Source organism: Mustela nivalis (genome assembly GCF_964662115.1).
Source record: "Mustela nivalis genome assembly, chromosome: 18".
In the NCBI taxonomy this organism is placed as follows: Eukaryota; Metazoa; Chordata; class Mammalia; order Carnivora; family Mustelidae; genus Mustela; species Mustela nivalis.
Window position 1 is genome coordinate 34,114,438 of NC_139037.1, and position 19,237 is coordinate 34,133,674.

Genomic DNA, 19,237 nt, shown 5'->3' on the forward strand with positions numbered 1-19,237 from the left:
CATAGGAGAAAAGCAGATAAAAGGACCTAAGAGTTCAGGAGGGAAAGAAGTGACCTGCAGCTGGGTCGGAGGTGAGGTGGAGTAACAAATGTGAGTGAGGTAGACAATGTCCGTAAACCTTAAAGAAACGTGGACATTGCATATACGTCCAGGCTTGAAGCCAGGTAACCCTTGAGCATGGCAGTTGGCATGTGTTTGGTTAACTGGAATATTGAATGAATCATGGCACCAGCTCTCCCGGTGGCACTGGGGAGCACTCAAGGACTGTGCAGATCCTGAGACTGAGGGCATCCTGGAGTGATGCATTCATTCACCTACCAGGTGCTCTGCACCCACTGGGAAGGCAGCAGGGAACAAGACAGGCACAGCTCCCATCCAAGGTGGGTAGATACTGGGAAGGGGTTGCTTCCCTTCACCTACTCATAGATCCTGGCATTTATTCACTCTCATTGGCCCATTTAGGGGAACCTACCCCAAATGACGATGAACCAATCATCAATGCTGGAAGAGCCTGTGCTGAGAGCCTAAACTGGTCAGAGTTTACTCCCTGGTCTGCAGTCAGGTCTGCTCCATGGCTGAGAAAGGCGCGGGGAGGAGGCCCCTGAAGAAAAGTCAGGTTCTTTTGGAACTGGAGCTGGATACTGAAGGAAGCAACAGTGTCCATTCTCACAAAACTCTGGGTTAGACAAGCACGTGTGGCTTTCCTTTCTTAGGTTTAAGAGGCTGAGTGATATGCAGAATAACTACCTGCTGATGTTCCTGTCTTCCTCGAGATGGCTATCCCTGAGACTGGAGATCATGACCAACCTGCTGGGCTTCGCTGTGGCCTTGTTCGTGGTTTTTGGCATCTCCTCTGCCTCCTATTCCTATAAATCCATGGCTATCAGCCTCATCCTGCAGGTGAGGAAGGGGGTCTCAGATAGTGGGGGCTTGGCTTGTGGCCCATTTGAAGACCCAGAGGGTTCATTTCATGGGACTTTGGTGACCCTTTGGGGTTTGACCATTTGTGAACTTATGAGTTATGCACTTGGTCTTCAAATCTGCTGCTTTCCTCTGTTTCCTTGTTACCTCTGAACTTTCAGTACCTCTATGTTGAAAGCTATTTAATGGAATCTTAGAATATTGGGATTGTCTAGAGCCCACAGAAAGCTGAGCCCAATCCTCTTATTGTGCAGATGAAGAAATTGAAGTCCAGAGAGGGAAGGAGTTGTCTCAATGGACAGAATATTAGAAACAGAGCCAGAGCAAGAACACTGACCTCTTGGTTTGCTGGCTGGTGTATTTTCATTTTACTATTCATATCTGGATTCAGCTGTCAGACTTCTCCAAGTTGTCTAAGGAGGCATCCCATCCTTCCCATGGAATAGTTCTTATCAGGCTTTAAGCAGAATGCTTGGCCCCAGCCTCGCAGGCTTACTTGGTCTGAGCCCCTGTGCAGCCAACAGGAGGACCATGTTCCAGAGCACAGTCTCGGGAACTCAGAGTCCAGTCCTGGTTGGGTGAGATCTTGGAATCTAATTTTAAAAACACATTCTCTAGGGGATTCTGATATAGTCATCTGTACACTTCCTCGTAAGAGTTCTACCATGCCCAGCTCACCAGGGTGTGAAAGGGTCCAGCTGGCTGAGATTCACGTCTGCAGGATCAGGCCTGTGCAAGGGCTAGCCACGGAGGGCTGTGAGGCCAGAGGCTGGCTCTGTAGCTGTCTTGGGGAACCCTGGGTGCCCAGTTCCAGGGATCCCTCCCCCAAGGTGCACTCATTAGCTGCCTTTTCTGCAGCTGTGTGGCTTTGTCTCTAATCGGCTTTGGATCTCAAGTGCCCCAATGTTGAGGCATGTTTTTGGGTCTGCAAAGGGGTTCCATCTTGTCCCTTGTTGACAGGAGGAGTGGAGTTAACAGGATTGTTCTGAACTTGTTGAGCCCCTGCCGCAGGCACCTATTTGCATAAACGAACAATCCTGTACACCCACAGCCGTGGCTGCATGTGCAGAGCCTTCTGAGGGCACACAGGCCACATGGAGGGCTGTGCAGTGCTCACAGTCACAGAGAGCTGACCGGGGCCATAACGTGGGATTCCCCAGACATTTGTGCTGAGCCAGCACCCTGCTAGGTGCTTGTTGTGCGTTCTTGGGTTGAATTCTCACCACATTCCATGAGCTACAGAGAAGTGGTTAAGATTGTGTGTTTTAGAATGTGGGTTTGAGCCAGGTTCTGCCCAATATGAGCTGTGGGACTTTGGGGAAGCCTCTTACCCTCCTCGTGCCTGGGATTCCTCATTTTGTGAAAAAGATAATAAAAGTTCTAAGATTATATATTTGTGAGGAATATGTGTAAGCAGGAGGGTTATTGCATGTTAAACACCTAGAATAGTGCTTGGCCCAGAATAAACGCCGAGTAGATGTGAGCTGTTGCTTGGAGACCAGAGCTTCGGAGTTCCGTAGCTTACACAGTTCTCTCAGCTGGTGGGACAGGTTTGTCCCTAGTGGGTCACACTCATCTTCACTCTCTTTGTCTCTCTGACACACATACATGCGTGTGCATGTGTATACACACACACACACACACACACACACACACACACACACACACAGACGCATGCACCCGGGCAGAGTTGCCTCCAAGCCTTCCAAAACTCTCGGGACCAGCACCAAAGTGGTGTCATAGGGGAGTTGGAGTCACTAAGGCCAGAAATCCCTCCTGGTTGCTGAATGACATGGGTCAGAGGGGCAAAGATCAGGGCACGGTTGTTGTGTGTTGGCACGGGCAACGGGCTCATCTCTCCTAGGATATACTGTGCGCATGAGACACCTCTCAAAGATGTCTCCAGCTTGTTTCATCACAGGAAACTCAGTAGGACCTCTGCTGGAGGCCTCACTGCTTCAAAAGGGCTCTGGGCTTACTTTTTCCTCTGTGTCTGCTGCCCTGCTGGAGTGTCTCATCTCTATACTGGGTAGCAACCTTGATGCCTCTTCCCCTGCCCCGAGTCCCCTTTTATCCACCTCCTTCGTTCTCACCAGAGAGATCTTCAATGACAGTTTCCTCTTGTCTCTCCTTTACTGAGAGCTCTCAGAGATTCCCTGTCTCCTTATGCCAAACCTAAACTATGGGCCCTGCTTTCAGGCCCCTCAAATCTGGCTCTATGACCCCAACATGCTTCTCTCCTCTGGTCACACTGGTGAAGTTGTTGACCTCAGCATGCATTCTCAATGCAATTTTGCTCAAGCTTTGGGGGGTAGGAATCACACCCCATGTTGCTTTGCAACCATAAGAGGTGTAAATAATCGAGGCACTTCTGGCAGCAAGCCAGCAAACCGTAGAACCCATTCAAAATGGCCTTGGCAGTCTGGGGATTTGTTAGGTGATATATCCAGTAAGCTAGGGTAGGCTTTTCTCTGTTCATTAATTCAGTGACCTAGTGTGAATCCATGACCATTTTATCTTCTGGCCCTGACACCTTCAGCCTGGCTGCATTCTCCGGATTACCTGCTCCAGGTCTCAAAATGGCTGCTGCCTCCTGAAGAAACACACGCTCACCCAATAACTACCAAAGGTCAGGGAGGAGAGAACTTTCCCCCTGTGCCGCATTTTAAGAACAAGGAGCAGTTTCTTAGAAGACTCCCATCTGACGCCTCCTCATGGAGGCGAATTATATGATGGCCTGAATTATATGATGGCTCACACCTAAATTCATCTTTGACAGGGGGGAGTGGAGTTAACAGGATTGTTCTGAACTAGACACATCTCCCTGTGGCACCAGGCTGCCAGTTACCTGAGCATAATAGAGGATGTGCTAGCAAGGAAGAAAGAAGGCACTGCCTGCTGACTAGGCAACCAGCCCTGTCTGCTACACTAACTGGAGGAAAGGCCATCTCCTTCCCATTCCCCAACCCCCTTAGTGTCACTTTATGATGGCTTCCACCCTCTCTGAGTTCTAAAGGGCCTTCCGTCCCCTGCCTATACTCTTTGCTCCTGTCTAGCCAAATGGTGTGCAAGATCTTGAATATATCGTGCTACCTACTACTTCCAGAACTGTGTCCTCTCTATTGGGAATGCCCTTCTCCACCCATTTTTAACCTTCTAACTCCCACCTCTCCTTAAAAATGAAACTCCTATGCCAACTGCTGTACTAGTCCTTCCCTATGGTCTCATCTGGGTGACTGTCATGTGGGCCCCAATGGCAGTCCACGCTGCCTCCCGTGGTGGAGCTCATGTCTCTGTGCATTCTCTGTTGACCCATCTGTCTCCCCACCTGAATGGGAGCTCCTGGAGGACAGGGCCTGGACCTGTTGTACTTTGGGGCACACACAGATCCTGGCCTGGCCTTGACAGAGCTGTCAAGGAGCACGCTGAATGAATGTATAATGAACTTCTGCCCGGCACCCTGTGTGTGGCCTGTTTGCCCACATCTTGGTCCAGGGGGGTGGAAAATATAAAGATTGTGGTCCCCGTCCCAACTCTGCCTCTAGGTTCCAGGTGATCCTGTGAATGTCAGTTCTTCTTTTGGACCTCAGTGTCCTCATCTGTGGTGTCTCCAATTTCTGAGAGTCCCTGAGAATCCTCCAAGCCTGGGTTTCCCTGAAGGCAAGGTCTGAAACAGGACTTGGGTGTAGGCAGATTATTTGAGAGATGCTCTTTTAAGAAACAGGATGGAGGGAGCAAGAGACTGAGGTAGGGAAGGAGGAACTGAATCATGGGCTTGTGTCATTGAGATTGCTGTTTGTGGTACCAGCACTCAACGCTACTGGATAATAGAGGAAGGGTATAGGATGCTCCCTGGATTGTTCCCCAAAGCTGAGGGACAGGGGCCTTTATCTGGCTTCTTTCCCCATTAGTTGAGGGTTGCCTGCAGGCCTTTAACTCCTCTATGTTTCAGGGCTGAAACTGTGCTTAGGGTGAGCAGGGTTCTATGGTATAGGAGAAGGTTTTGAGCAGAAAGCAGAAAAACACACAGAGGGTACTTGAGGTGAGATAGTGCTGTGGGGTCTTGCCCAGAACTGCCCACCGCTGCTGAGTTGACTTCAGAAGTGGGCTCAGGGAGTACCAAAGGCATCTGCCCCATTCTTGTAGGGAAATTGTCTTGGTTTGAGACGTCACTCAGGGGAGAATGGCAACCAGTGGTTTTTAGGAACATTGAAATCCTCCACACATCCCCGTCAGCTTCTTGACCTGACGTATCTCCTTCATTCCAGCTAGCGTCCAACTTCCAGGCCTCCGCCCGGATTGGATCGGAGACAGAGGCATACTTCACTGCTGTGGAGAGGATTCGTCAATACATGAAGGTGGGATGCAAGTCTGGGTTTGGTGTGGGGAGCTCTGGAAGGCTTCGCATCCATGCCTGGGGCTCACCTTCCATGGTCTGCAAGCTCCAGCACCCCAGGCCCCCTAAGACTTTTTCAAGAGGCAACTGAGGCTCCTGGCCCTTCTTTCCTATCTTTGCTGGACCTGGACCTATCTTCCTATCATTTCTTAGAAGCCCTTCCTTACCCATTGGCCCATTTTCACCACATTCCTTATGGTTTTCCTGGGTGTAGAGAGAATAATCTGCCCTTTTTAGAAATGAGAGTTTTGCCCAAGTATAAAAATAATAATAATGACAATAATAGTTGGCATTATTATTGCTTCTATTTGTGCCAGAATAGTTAAGAACATAGATTTTAGAGCCAGATCAACTGGGTTCAGGTCCAAGCTTTGCTGCTTGAGTTACCTGTGTAACCGTGGGACAGATCCCTTTATCTACTTCATTGGGCTATTACAAAGATCGAAGAATATAATATGCAAAGCACTTAGCACAGAGCCTGACCCACAGTAAAGGCTCAATGTTTTTATATATAGATTATCTTATGGAATCACATAACAATTTTATAAGGTTGATTGAATTATTATTATCCCCATTTTCCAGAAGAGGAAACCGAGGCTTGGCTAGGCTGAGCATTTTGCTTTAGATTACACAGCTGGGGTCTGGCAGAGCCCTTTGAAACCATGTTTCTGCCTCTGTTAATAGCTTCAGAATCTGTGAATCCTAGAGCTTTGGCTTTAACACCGAGGGACATTGTGGTGCAGCCACACCTACGGTGAAGAGCTGTGGCTTGTGGTCAGGCGCCCATGACTCTTTGCCATCATTCGGGCTTCAGGATGTACCCAGCTGTGCTTGGTTTGGCCGTGGGCTCGGAGTCAGGCAGCCCCAGTCTTGGCGCTCATCCACTATATGATCTTGAGCAAGTGTTTTAACCTGTTCGAGTCTTGTGTGTGAAATGCATCTTAAGTGCCTACCCTGTTGATGAGGACAGAGGGAGAGGAAATCTGTACAAGGCGTCTGAGCCATAAAACATGCCCCACAGGGGTCAGCTAGCTCCGCTGCCTTTATTATCTCTGTTCTGGGTTCTATTTCTTTAGAGTCCATATAATAAAATAGAAAAAGTTCTCTGCATTATTACCAAGGGGGCTAGCTCTATGGTTTTTCTTTGGGGATAAAATTATATGCATGTCAGGTGAATGGAGGTGGGATGTTCCCCCTGGGGAACTCTGAATGTCCCACTGTGGGGTCATACACCCAATAGCTGGAGGCCAGTGGGTCAGCAGGAGATGGACAGAGATTAACGATAACTATTGATTTCTTTTTCTCTCTTCAAAAATGAGATGTGTGTCCCTGAGTCTCCTTTACACATCGAAGGCACAAGCTGTCCCCCCGGGTGGCCACAGCATGGAGAAATCACATTCCAGGATTATCGCATGAAATACAGGGACAACACACCCATTATCCTCAATGGCATCAACCTGACAATTCATGGCCACGAAGTGGTGGGCATCGTGGGAAGGACAGGATCTGGTGAGTCCATGCCCTGGGCATCCCCTGTCCTCAACTCTGCCCTGTGGGTGTTGGGCTGTGTTTCCTCAGTGACCCCACAGTTGTTCATTGGGCCCTCAGTTGGTGCCAGACATTGGTGAACAAAACTCCAAGTTCCTGCTGTCATGGGATCCCACTGGAGGAGATAGGTGTTAAGGGATCAAATCAGGAAACACATAAGGTCACTACAGCTTGTGGTGAGCGTCATGGAGGAGACAGAAGGGTGCATTAACCAAGCAATGGGGTGGATAGGTCTTTGAGCTGTGGTGGCCTGGGTTCTGAGGCCAGCATTTGAGCTGAGACGTGAAGGATGAACAGGGTGCAGGGGAGGCGTGCTTCAGGCACGGGGCCGTGCAGGGCCAGGAGTGAAATCTGGGTCTTGCTTCTCCTTCCTCCTCACCCTTCCTAGACCTCTTGTCAGCCTCTTCCATTGCCCTCTCCTTTTTGACCTCTTTCCCTCCCTTCCTCTCCTATTATTTTTCAGAGGTCTGGTCCAAGTATCACTCCCTTCCGTGTTTGCATTGTTCAAAGACACAGCTCAGGCTTGATTCTTGCCCCACCCTTGTGCCTAGGAGCTGCTTCCTCTAGGTAGCCCCCCAGGAAGACTAGAGCCTTCCTTGGTCTCCACCTTCTCAGCGCCCCCTGTAGGCCTTGCAGTCCTGGTGGTTGGTCAAATGTTTCCAGCTGTTTTTCTTTAGGATATTCTTCTCTTTCTACTTCTTGCCTGCAGTTGGCCTGAGAGTGCTAGAAATGGACACAGAGAAGCTCTTAGTAGATACTGGTACAATTTAGGTATTTATTGAGTACCTACCATCTGCCAGGTAAAGGGAACATAAAGGTAAACAAGACACACAGCTACCATCAGTGTTGACCTTATCTTTTTAGAGCAGAGGTTGGAAACTGAAATGCCTTTGGGGCCTGGCAAGCAAAATGTGTGGGTGAAATGGGTCTGGGATGCGAGGCAAGGAGGGTGGGGCGGTCAGTGTGTTGAACTGGGGAGCACTCAACTCCAGCTACGCGTTGTGTGGGAGGGTGAGGGACCCGTGTTGGCCGTTCTAGGTTTTAAGGAAAGCATACAATTTGGATTTTTATAAATGGGGGATTTGGATTTTTAAAATACTGGTGAAGAACTTAAAAAAAAAAAAATAGCCGTAACACTGTGCATGGGAAACAGAATATATAAATGTCTGGATTTAATCAGGGCCGCCCTTTGTGCCCTTTGGTCTAGGCTGTGGGAAAGCTGTTCGTGGTTTGGGGCACCACGTGGAACAGAGACTCCAGACCTCTTCTGTGCTCTCAGGGCTCAAGGGAGGGACTACAGAGGGGAACAGAGCAGGTAGAGCAGCAGGTATGGCTTGCACTGCCTCTAGTACGGATCCAGGAACTGAGGTCCTGCTTGTTGCTTGCCCAACAGGGAAGTCCTCTTTGGGGGTGGCTCTCTTCCGCCTGGTGGAGCCGGCAGCAGGCCGGATTCTCATCGATGGTGTGGACATCTGCAGTATCAGCCTGGAGGAACTGCGGTCCAAGTTCTCAGTTGTCCCTCAAGATCCTGTCCTGCTCTCTGGAACCATCAGGTGAGTGCTGGCTCATAGGCCAGCATGGTACAGAAGCCAGAAGCCAGGCTCCTGGGAGAGGTGGCGGGACCAGGGTGCCAGGGCTGGGCTCCCTCTGATGAGCTGGTGTCTGGTGTCTCAGTTTTGGGACCCCCGATCTCTCCTTGTCACACTGGGTCACTCACTGGGACTTGGAGTGTCCCTGAAGAGTGCACGAAGCTCTGATAGACACAGGAGCACTTTGTAAATCGTAACATGCTGAAGTTTCCTTTTTATTTTTTAAAAAAACCTAATGGGGTTTGTCAGATTTTAGTTCAGCATTAAGCATTTGCACGGTGGCTACTGTATTCTTTTACATCTAGATGTGGTTTATTCTCTTCTCTACACCCAACTGAGCTGATGGGAGGCATTTTGGGCTGGGAGGGAGCATTTCTTCACAAGACGCACATTCCAGGCAGGTGAGAAGTGAGAAATAATCCAGGCAGTTCACAGTCAGCAAACTGGACTAAACTTTATCCAGATTCGTGCTCCTGCGTAACAGTGAACATTAGCTATGTGTGAACACCAAGGCATGGAGATTGAGGAAGCCTAATGCATTAAAAGTGAGGTTAGATTCCTTGTCTCTGAGACTCTTTGGTGCAATTCTGTTTTATTTATACTCCTTCTTTTCCTTATTGGGTCTGTGTGGCTCCAAAGCCCGTATTCATTGCGCCACTACCAGCCTGCGTGCCCAAATAAGTTAATTCTCTGAAAGAGACAAGAGGAATCCCCCATTAATCAAACTTACCAAGACTCTTGTGAAGAAATGGTTGCAGTTAACGACCAAAACAAGGGACTTGATTAATCATAATTTTTGTATCAACCAAATGTAGTGAAAAAGTTGAATGTGTTAAAGGTTTCAGAGGTATATCACCTTTTGTAGGGAAAGAATTCAGAGCTTAAGAATGTAATTCCTGGGGGCGCCTGGGTGGCTCAGTGGGTTAAAGCCTCTGCCTTTGGCTCAGGTCATGATCCCAGGGTCCTGGGATCCAGTCCCACATCAGGCTGTCTGCTCTGCGGGGAGCCTGCTTCCTCTTCTCTCTTTCTCTGCCTGCCTCTCTGCCTGCTTGTGATCTCTATCTGTCAAATAAATAAATAAAATCTTAAAAAGAAAAAAAAAAAAAAAGAATGTAATTCCTGGTAGGAGAGGAGAGACACCATTCTTGTGTAGACGGGTGACATCATTTTGCCAGAGGGCAAGGAAAGTCTCGCTCTCCATTTCCTGGTCTCTGTTCTAGGGCCTCTATTATTTGTGGTAACTAAGAGTCTTACTTTCTTTTTTTTTATTTTAAAGATTTTATTTATTTATTTGACAGAGAGAGAAATCACAGGTAGGCAGAGAGAGAAAGAAGCAGGCTCCCTGCAGAGCTGAGAGCCCGATGCTGGGTGGCTCAGTGGGTTAAGAGTCTTACTTTCAATAAGCCATCCATGATAGAAATAGCAGTATATATGAGACCCTTGTTTGTAGAAACTCATGAGTCCTATATGTCTCTGTAGGACCCTAAAACAATTTACCTGTTTACCTAGTCAGGGAAGGTGTATAATGTATTTTAGAGAGTTTTTCACATAATTAAGTTTAAATGTTTCTAGGTTTAAAGAGTTAATTGTCAGTTATTTGGAGAGAATTCTATAATCCAGAACCTATAAATCCCAAATAAATGGAAGGCCCATACCAGCTACATACCAACATGTAAGAAGGCACATCGATGGATTCCATGGTATTGAACTTGAGTGGTTTATAAAAAGATTAAATTGTTGGGGCGCCTGGGTGGCTCAGTGGGTTAAGCCGCTGCCTTTGGCTCAGGTCATGATCTCAGGGTCCTGGGATCGAGTCCCGCATCGGGCTCTCTGCTCAGCAGGGAGCCTGCTTCCCTCTCTCTCTCTGCCTGCCTCTCCGTCTACTTGTGATTTCTCTCTGTCAAATAAATAAAATCTTTAAAAAAAAAACCTTTATAAAAAAAATTAAATTGTATTTAGGACACTCTGTTTAAGGAAGCAACAACAATTTACACACACACACACACACACACACACACACACACTCCCAAGAGGCTTCAGCTAAAAATGCCCTCTTTGGTTCATGATACTGGGAAGGCCAATACTTATTCAGGGCCTTACTGTCCCCCAAGTCTGCTTTGGTCATTCTTAGCCTTCAGTGAATGTCCTGGGGACTCTACGTGTCCTACTCCCAAAGCAAGATGGTTGCAGCCACCTACTTATGCCTGAGTCATTTGCTCTCCCACTGGAGTTGGTGGTAGGGACCACCTGGATCACATGGGCTTGAGGGCTGGGGAGAAGGTGGTCTCCAAATAAAACTCGGGGGCCACAGCCTACAGAAGGAATGGGTAATGGGAAGGCACAAGAAATGACTGTTCATGGAAATTCCATGGATTTCTCTACACCCAATAAAACTGTTAAAACCATTCTTGGTCATCTACCATGCATGGAATGGACAGTTCACTGGTTACCTGTGGTTATAGAACACTTCTCTTCCTTTTCTATGGCAGATTCAACCTAGATCCTTTTGATCACTACACGGATGAGCAGATCTGGGATGCCTTGGAGAGGACATTCCTGAGCACAACAGTAAGTAGCTCTAAGACCTGATTTTTGGTCTTAACTTGCCCCTTCAACAGTGGTGTCTGCTGGTCCTTGGGGCTCATCTCACATGACTATTCAGATGCTGCCACTATGGGGCATGGATTAAGTGATCTCATGGAGGTGAGGTGGTTTTGGAGTCCTAAGTCAAATCTGAAGGTATTCAGACACCAACAGTGAGCCAGGCACATTCTAGGCTCAGGGGATGCAGCAAAAGCAAGGTAGGTAAGATGTTTGCCCTCCTGGTATTTGCATTCAATGCGAGACACAGACAACAAACACACAAGATGCTTTCAGATAGTGGTAAGTTCTGTTAAGGTGGTAATGAGACCAGCAGACACTTCAGTTGTGGAGCAGCTCCTTTACATGAAGTGGTCAAGCAAAGCTTCTTTACAGATGGGACACTGGACCTGAGACCCAATATTGATGAAGCAGTAGGGCACAGATCTTTGAAAGAACATTCCAGGCACAGGAACTAGCATATGCAAAGACCCTGAGACTGAAGTGAGTGGGGCACAAGTAAGGAAAAGAAAGACCAGTGGCTAGAATATGAAGAGGCAAGGACTGTTACAAAGTGTTTCAGGGGAGGTCTTGTGGGGGTTAGGTTAGGTCTCACCCCACAGTGGCCTACACATCCACATGCCTACATAGCCTACATCTCATTTTCCTGGATATTACAGATCTCAAAGTTACCCCAAGGACTGCAGGCAGAAGTGGTGGAAAGTGGCAGAAACTTCTCTGTGGGGGAGAGGCAGCTGCTCTGCATTGCGAGAGCCCTCCTTCGCAACTCCAAGGTGAGTCCGCAGAATGGCCATGGGAGGTCACGGATGACACCTGGCTTGGGAAACCACACTGGTTGTTTCTCCCTCCATCTACATAGGACAGTGGGTGCTGCACTGTATGTCCTTTCCACAAACACCTAAAGGTCTTACTCATGTCACTGATGGCCATTCTGTACATACCTGGTTTGGAAGAGACATGTAGGTGGGGATTCAGCCTGGGTTCTCCCAAACCCTGATACCCTGTAAATAAGCTGAAATGATCCACCACTAGAACCAAATCATGATGCACATTCCTTACAAAAAGTTGAAAGTTTAGAAGTTTGTTAATTTAACAGTTGTCTATTGCATAATTTTTCTAAAATTTGGATGCAGGACATTCTCTTCATTAGAGTTGGAAATCAGATCACAGCTCTTCCAGGGCAAATGTTCTTTTTCTCCTTCTCCTTCTTCTTCTTCCTCTTCTCCTCCTCCTCCTTCTTCTTTTTTTAGCTTCAGGTGTAGAATTTAGTGATCCATCACTTAAAATACCCAGTGCTCATTACAACAAGCTCCTTAATATCCATCATTCATTGAACCCCTCCCCTGCCCATCTCCTCTATAACAATCTTCCCTTTGTTCTCTATGGTTAAGAGTCTAGTTAGTGATTTGCCTCTCTTCCCTTCTCCCCATATTCATCTGTTTTGTTTCTTCAGTTTTGTATATGAGTGAGATCATATGGTTTTTGTCTTTCTCTGGTGGATTTTGCTTAGCATAATACACTCTAGTTCCATCCATGTCATTGTAAATGGCAAGATCTCATTCTTTTTTATGGATAGTATTCCACCGTGTGTGTGTGTGTGTGTGTGTGTGTGTGTGTGTGTGTATACCACATCTTATTCATCCATTCATCTGTCGATGGACATTTGGTTGCGTTCTATAATTCGGCTATTGTAGATAATGCTGCTATAAACATTGGGGTGAATGTATCCCTTTGAATCAGTATTTTTGTATCCTTTGGGTAAATACCTTGTAGAGTAATTGCTGGATATATGGTAGTTCTGTTTTTGACTTTTTGAGGCACCTCCATACTGTTTTCCAGAGCAGGTGCACCAGTTTGTTCTCCTAGCAACAGTGTAAGAGGGTTCTCGTTTCTCTGCATCCTCGTCAACCCCTATTATTTCTTGTGTTATTGATTTTAGCCATTCCGACAGTTATGAGGTGGTATCTCCTTGTAGTTTTGGTTTGCATTTCCCTGACAATGAGAGATGTTGTGCATCTTTTCATGTGTCTCTTAGCCAGTTGTTAGTTTTTGGGGTGTTGAGTTTGTTAAGTTCTTTATTTTTCTTGGATACAAGCCCTTCATCAGATATGTCATCTGCAAATATCTCCTCCAGTTCCATAGGTTGCCTTCTACTTTTGTTGACTATTTCCTTCCCTGTGCAGAAACTATTTATCTTGATGAAATCCCAATAGTTTATTTCTGCTTCTGAGTCCCTTGACTCAGACAGCACTTCTTGAAGTTTCCAAATATGGTGTCAGTAATTTTAGATTATTTGACTACCTGGGCTAGTAGGGAGCAAACTTTCATAAGTGAGCCCAGACACACATACTCATATGTACGTACACCTTCACACTCACACATGTATACACATGTGCACACGGGTACTCACATGCACTCACAGCACACACCATGGTTAATTAATGATAAATGCAAAAACTGTTGATACAGATGGTCAGAGCTCTGGGAAAACAGCAGACAGAGCCCAGTGGGGTCAGAAGCTGGGGAAAAGGTTTCACAGGAAGGAAGACTATACCCTTCTTTCTAGCAGAGATGAAAGATAGGATCTGCAATACGCATGTAACACTTTCTCAACCACTCGGTTTCTTCTTTTACAATTACCAGAACACTGGTGCCAAGGTTGCTTTCTCCATTGTTTCCCAAATCTGAGTCATCACTGTATGATTTTTGTACTATCGGTGCGCAAATCTCTCCTCTGGCTTACTCATGATGCCTTCTTTTTAAAAACAGTCTCATTCTAAACAGTAACATTTGTGAAATCGTATTTCTTTGCTAGTCATATTTTTCTAATGCATATTGTTAATACGATAAAATAAAAATGTTAAAGAGAAAGTTTATCTGTATTCCAGCCATACCATCTCCTGTATCATCCAAGTGTGTGCGTGTGTCTCACTTTGGGGAATGTTGGGCTATGTTAATTCAGGCAAATCAGAAGGCAGTTCACAAAACAATAAGTTGCCACTGGGATATTTTCATTTTCATTTTTTAAAAAGATCTTATTTATTTAACAGAAAGAGACACAGTGAGAGAGGGAACACAAGCAGGGAGAGCAGAAGAGGGAGAAGCAGGTTTCCCACTGAGCAGGGATCCCGATGTGGGGCTCAGTCCCAGGACTCTGGGATCATGACCTGAGCCAAAGGCAGATGCTTAACCAACTGAGCCACCCAGGTGCCCCAGAATATTTTCATTTTCAAGATTTTAATTCTCTGGTTACAAACACACACACACACACACACACACGGTCTTGGTTGAGACCTAATATTCTCTAACATAATGGACAACTAGAGCTCAAAGTGGGTTTGAACTCAATCCATATCTCTCCCCTTTCAGCTAAGGGACTCGTGGATTAGTGGTAGACCCGAGACTCATTCTCAGAGCCCAAGCAATCTGCCCTCACCCCTGTTTTGTATTCACCAGATCATCCTTATTGATGAAGCCACAGCTTCCATTGACTTGGAAACTGATACCTTGATCCAACACACCATCCGCAAAGCCTTCCAGGGCTGCACAGTGCTGGTCATCGCACACCGTGTCACCACTGTGCTCAACTGTGACCGTATCCTGGTTATGAGCAATGGGAAGGTGAGAGCCACGTCCCTGGGGCCAGTGGGAGGACATGTGCTCAGGCCAGTGTCCCAGGAGGCCTTTGGATCCTTCAAGGTTAATCTCAGTGGTGTCCGCCCCTCCCCCCCCTTTCTCCATCTCTCAGGTTGTGGAGTTTGACAGGCCCGAGGTCCTAAAGCAGAAGCCCGAGTCCGTGTTTGCTGCCCTACTGGCAACAGCCCATTCTTCCCTGAGTTAAAGAGGACTGGTGACTGTGTGCGGGCTGATGGTAGAGCCAAGTGTCGCTGTGAACCTGAGGTCTATGACCTTCTTGTGCAGAAACAGTGACTTCTCCTGAAGGCAGCCTGAAGTGTACCCAGGGGTGCTGGCAATGGGATGGAAAAGAAGATCGTGGGAGCAAAACCTGGAATAGGCCACTCTGTGGTTCCCCAGATCTGGGAACCCCTGCACCACTTAAGACCATGTGGTCAAATCATCACGTGCCTCTTTTTAACTGACATGTTGAGTAACGTCATAGTAATGTGAAAACTTATTATAGTTTTAAAAGTATTGCAAATGCTGTATTGATTTTGTAAAAAAAAAAAAAAAAAGAATAAGAAGAAGTCGCATTCTGTGTTCTGCTTTCTTGTTAGCTAGTATTCATTCAGCTGCAGGGAGGAGAGAGTCCCTCCTACTGACTTCTGGAAAAGGGGCTTCATTGGTTAATGGAATGGAAATGTCCAGAAAAATTCAAGGTTGGGTGCCAGTATCTAAAAGATGATGTCTTATGAGCTCTGCTGCTTCTTCTCTCAGCTCTACTTTCCTTTTATGGCTTCACTCTTTGGCACCCTATCTCCTCATAGTGGTGGCAAGGCTGCTAGCAGATCTAGGCTGATGTACTGCCAGCTCAGCTACCGTAGGTCTTCTTTCCCCCAAATGATCCCAGCAAAAGTCCCATGGCTAAATTTCACTGGGTTGACTTCGGTCATGTGCTCATCCCTGAACCAATCACATGCTAGGCTGTTAGAATACAGTGACTAACTAGGCCCAAGTCCCATGCCCACAACTGGACCAGAGGATGGGGTCAGCTGTCCTGAATCACATGGGCTAAGAATGGAAGGGGTTATTTCTCCAAAATAAAATTGGGGTGGTCTTGCTACATGAAAGAGAAATGGATATAGACGTTGGGCAGGCCCCAAATAGTAGCTGTCTACTATGTTTACTTCCTGACTAGAGCATAAATAGATGGAATAAAGAGTTAGTTTGTAACATGTGCCAACTGGAAATAAGGTTACTGGTCTCCCCACTTGCCCAAGTGGTTATGGAGACATACATAGAAAAAGATAATTATTTTCACTTTACCACCAGGGAGAACTCATTGTTGGGGGCAAAATAGGTTTCAGGGCATTCTCTTGTTGTTTTCAGATTACAGTGTCTGGTTTTGCCATAAGAAAAATCAATTCAGCAAACAGATATTTCTTGTTCTGATTCTTGCACTGGGGTAGGTGCTGGGAGTGTAATGATGTCCCTTTCCTCATGGAATTTGAGATCTTATGAGAATGAGTGAACAACGAACAAGTAAATAGATGGTTCTAGAACTGAGTGGCAAGAGGCAAGGACAGAGTACCAGGAGGTGAGGACAGTTAGAGCAGGCTTCCAGGTAGAAGGAAGCTTGTGGTTTACTGACCTGAAACCAGCACAAATATTTGCTGGTGCAAGAGAAAATGTTCCAGGCAGATAGAACAGCAAATAAATCCCCTCGGGAAAGAACTATGACATGCTGTTATAATCTTTGGACCAAACAGGAAAAAGCCCAAGTTCCGGAGTTAGTGAGATGTGTGTATCAACTTCTCTTCCCTTCCTGAGGTTCTTAGGTATCTCCCCTGCTTCTTTTCCCAAGGCCTTTCCCTAGGTGGGTGTCTTTTCTCTCTTAAAAATCCCTTTGTCCAGTTTATCCCTTTTCCGTGTCCTTGCCTTTTTCTTAGGCCCTGAAGAGTGCCTGGGGACCCCTTCGGCTCCCATCCTGTCCAAACCCTGGGGTCATAGAGCTGCTTGTCTGCAAGTTGAAACTGACTCTATTTCCCCTGCCCTGCCCTCCTCCCAGAGCTGCTGTGGGATGACTTCATGCATCACCTGCGAGAAGGAGTTTCACAATCAGTACCACTTAGCCATGGTACTTGACCCAAGGGACCTTCCCGAGGCCAGCCATAGAGGCCCTATTTTCCTTGAGTTGGCCAGCAGATGGCAGGCTCCTCCCAAAAATGAAGGGAGAGACTGTTGGTTTCTGATTCAGATCGGCTGAGAATCCCCAGGGGAGGTGTGGGCCCCTGAGGTAGCCCACAGAAGACGGAGCCCTTCTCTACCTGCCCTTGAAGTAGCCCCTCCTGCTGGAATGATTAGAATTACCCAAGGACCTGGTACCCCAACCTCCAACCCCCCCCGCCCCCTGCCGCCACTTCAAACCCCTCAGACTGTTTTTCAGAGTCCATAGTCTCTCATGGTTCACCGGGTATTATAGAGGGCATGGATTGCCCTCATGACCTGAGCCAAAGGCAGGTGCCCAACCGACTGAGCTACTCAGGTGCCCCACGTCTAATCTCCTCCTAACTAGCCTTCCTCCTGGGCAAATGCAGTGAAGGACTTCCACGCAAGCTGTGTGACCACAGTGACATCATCCACAGGTGGATGTATGGATGGGAGGAAGCAATAGTGTCACTGACCTTGGCCCTACCTTGCATCGTCCCCGGCTCTGGACCCTCCATTTTAAGAGAAATGCTGCTAAATGGAGGCTGGTCACAAGATAGCCACCAGGGAACCAGGATCACTCATCCTTTTCCTGAAGGGCTTCCTGAAGTCACTCCAAAGGTCAGCCCCAGGCCAAGAAGGCACAGATGCTCAGGTCATTGGAAAAGTCCCACTAAGAGAGTAGCTGGTTTGGGGCAGGGAGCTCCCAATGGCTGGAAACCTTCTCTGACACCTCTCCTGGGTATGGGGTGAGGGGACATAGCAGATACCCGCAGGCTTGGAGCGTTCCTCCAAGGCTGAGTGCTGGCAGGGATTCTGTATGTGTGGGAAATTGGATTGGATAACTTCTATGGGGTATATGAGGCTGGGACACAATTATGAACATAAAATTGCCTCATGGCAGGGGCTCTCAGACTTGAATGAGCACCAGCATCGCCTGGAGGACTGAAACACAGCCTGCTGGCTCCCACCCCCATATTTTCTGCTTTAGTGGGTCTAGGGCCCAAGAATTTGTGTTTTTCACAAGTTTCCAGATGTTGCTGATGCTGTTGATCAGGGACCACACTCTTAAAACTCAAAGGTTAGCCAAGATTATTCTGTCCTATGTGATCTAGACAGGAGGGTTTTTTTTTTTTTTTAAAGATTTTATTTATTTATTTGTCAGAGAAAGAGAGAAAGTACAAGCACAGAGAGCAGCAGCAGAGGGAGAACCCCACAGAGCAGGGAGGCCAATGCAGGGCTTGACCCCAGGACTCTGGGATCATGACCTGAGTCAAAGGCATATGCTTAACAGACTGAGCCACCCAGGCGTCCCAAAACAGGAGGGTTTTTAAACCCTCATTTTAATGTGTTCCTCAAAGTTTATGTATTTTCAAGGCACTTTTATTTTCATGACCTCTTTTGGTTGGGACCCCCTGAGCATTTCAGTAGGCAATATAAACTCTCCTTTCCTCCATCACATTGACCTGGGAGAACCCAGTACTTTCCTTTATTTCCTTTGTACTTGTAGATGACTTCAATGAAGTTTTGGGCCAAAAGAGGGGTTTCTTTCTTTTTTTAAGATTATTTACTTATTTATTTGACAGACAGAGATCACAAGTAGGTAGAGAGAGAGGAGGAAGCAGGCTCTCCGCTGAGCAGGGAGCCCGATGCTGGGCTTAATCCCAGGACCCTGGGATCATGACCCGAGCCAAAGGCAGAGGCTTTAACCCACTGAGCAACCCAGGCATCCCAAAAGATGGGTTTCTATCCTAGTAACTCAACAACTTCCAATTGAATATCAGGCACCATCTCCTAACAGAGTCTCTCCATGTCTACTCCCTCAGACTTCTGGCGTCCTTCATGCCATCTTCTGAGTTCTCTCTGCCCCAGGCTCCTGGTTCCTGGACACGTGTTATGCAGAGAAGTTCAGTTCTTGATTTTGATGACTTTTCCTGCCAGACAAGTCATGAGGATATCATATTCTATCCCAGGAGATGTAACAAAGCACTCTGTAAACAAAACCAGTTTCTGCCCTGTGATATACTATGGTGCCAGCTGCTAAGATAGTAAAATTTCACCCCATTATCCCAAAATGTCCGCTACTGTCTTCCCCCATTTAAATAACTCTCTGGAATTCAACTGCATCAGAGTCAGAAGCAACTTCAGACATTGTTAGTCTGGATGTTGCCTAGGCTATGGTCCATGGACTCCTGAGCTAAATTCAGAAGACCCATGAATTTGGTTAAGGAAAAATTGTCTTTATTTTTACTAATTGAAACTTAACATTTCCACCGATTATGAAGGAGGTAAAAAGTTGTACTAGTATTATTACTACCTGTGACTTTATCACCAACAGAATCAGAGACATTCTCAA

The 19,237-nt window shown here is 46.9% G+C and overlaps 1 protein-coding gene across 1 annotated transcript in view; it reads left to right on the forward strand.

Moving 5' to 3' along the window:
• ABCC11 (ATP binding cassette subfamily C member 11) overlaps positions 1–15,257 on the forward strand; it is a 57,124-nt gene extending 41,867 nt beyond the window's left edge. Inside the window, exons 22-29 of the mRNA XM_082711395.1 lie at positions 714–900; positions 5,190–5,279; positions 6,637–6,826; positions 8,259–8,418; positions 10,944–11,022; positions 11,715–11,828; positions 14,512–14,676; positions 14,804–15,257. Coding sequence (XP_082567521.1) covers positions 714–900; positions 5,190–5,279; positions 6,637–6,826; positions 8,259–8,418; positions 10,944–11,022; positions 11,715–11,828; positions 14,512–14,676; positions 14,804–14,896 — 1,078 coding nt within the window. The 3' untranslated portion in view covers positions 14,897–15,257. The remainder of the gene's footprint in view (positions 1–713; positions 901–5,189; positions 5,280–6,636; positions 6,827–8,258; positions 8,419–10,943; positions 11,023–11,714; positions 11,829–14,511; positions 14,677–14,803) is intronic.
• Positions 15,258–19,237: the final 3,980 nt, after the last annotated feature.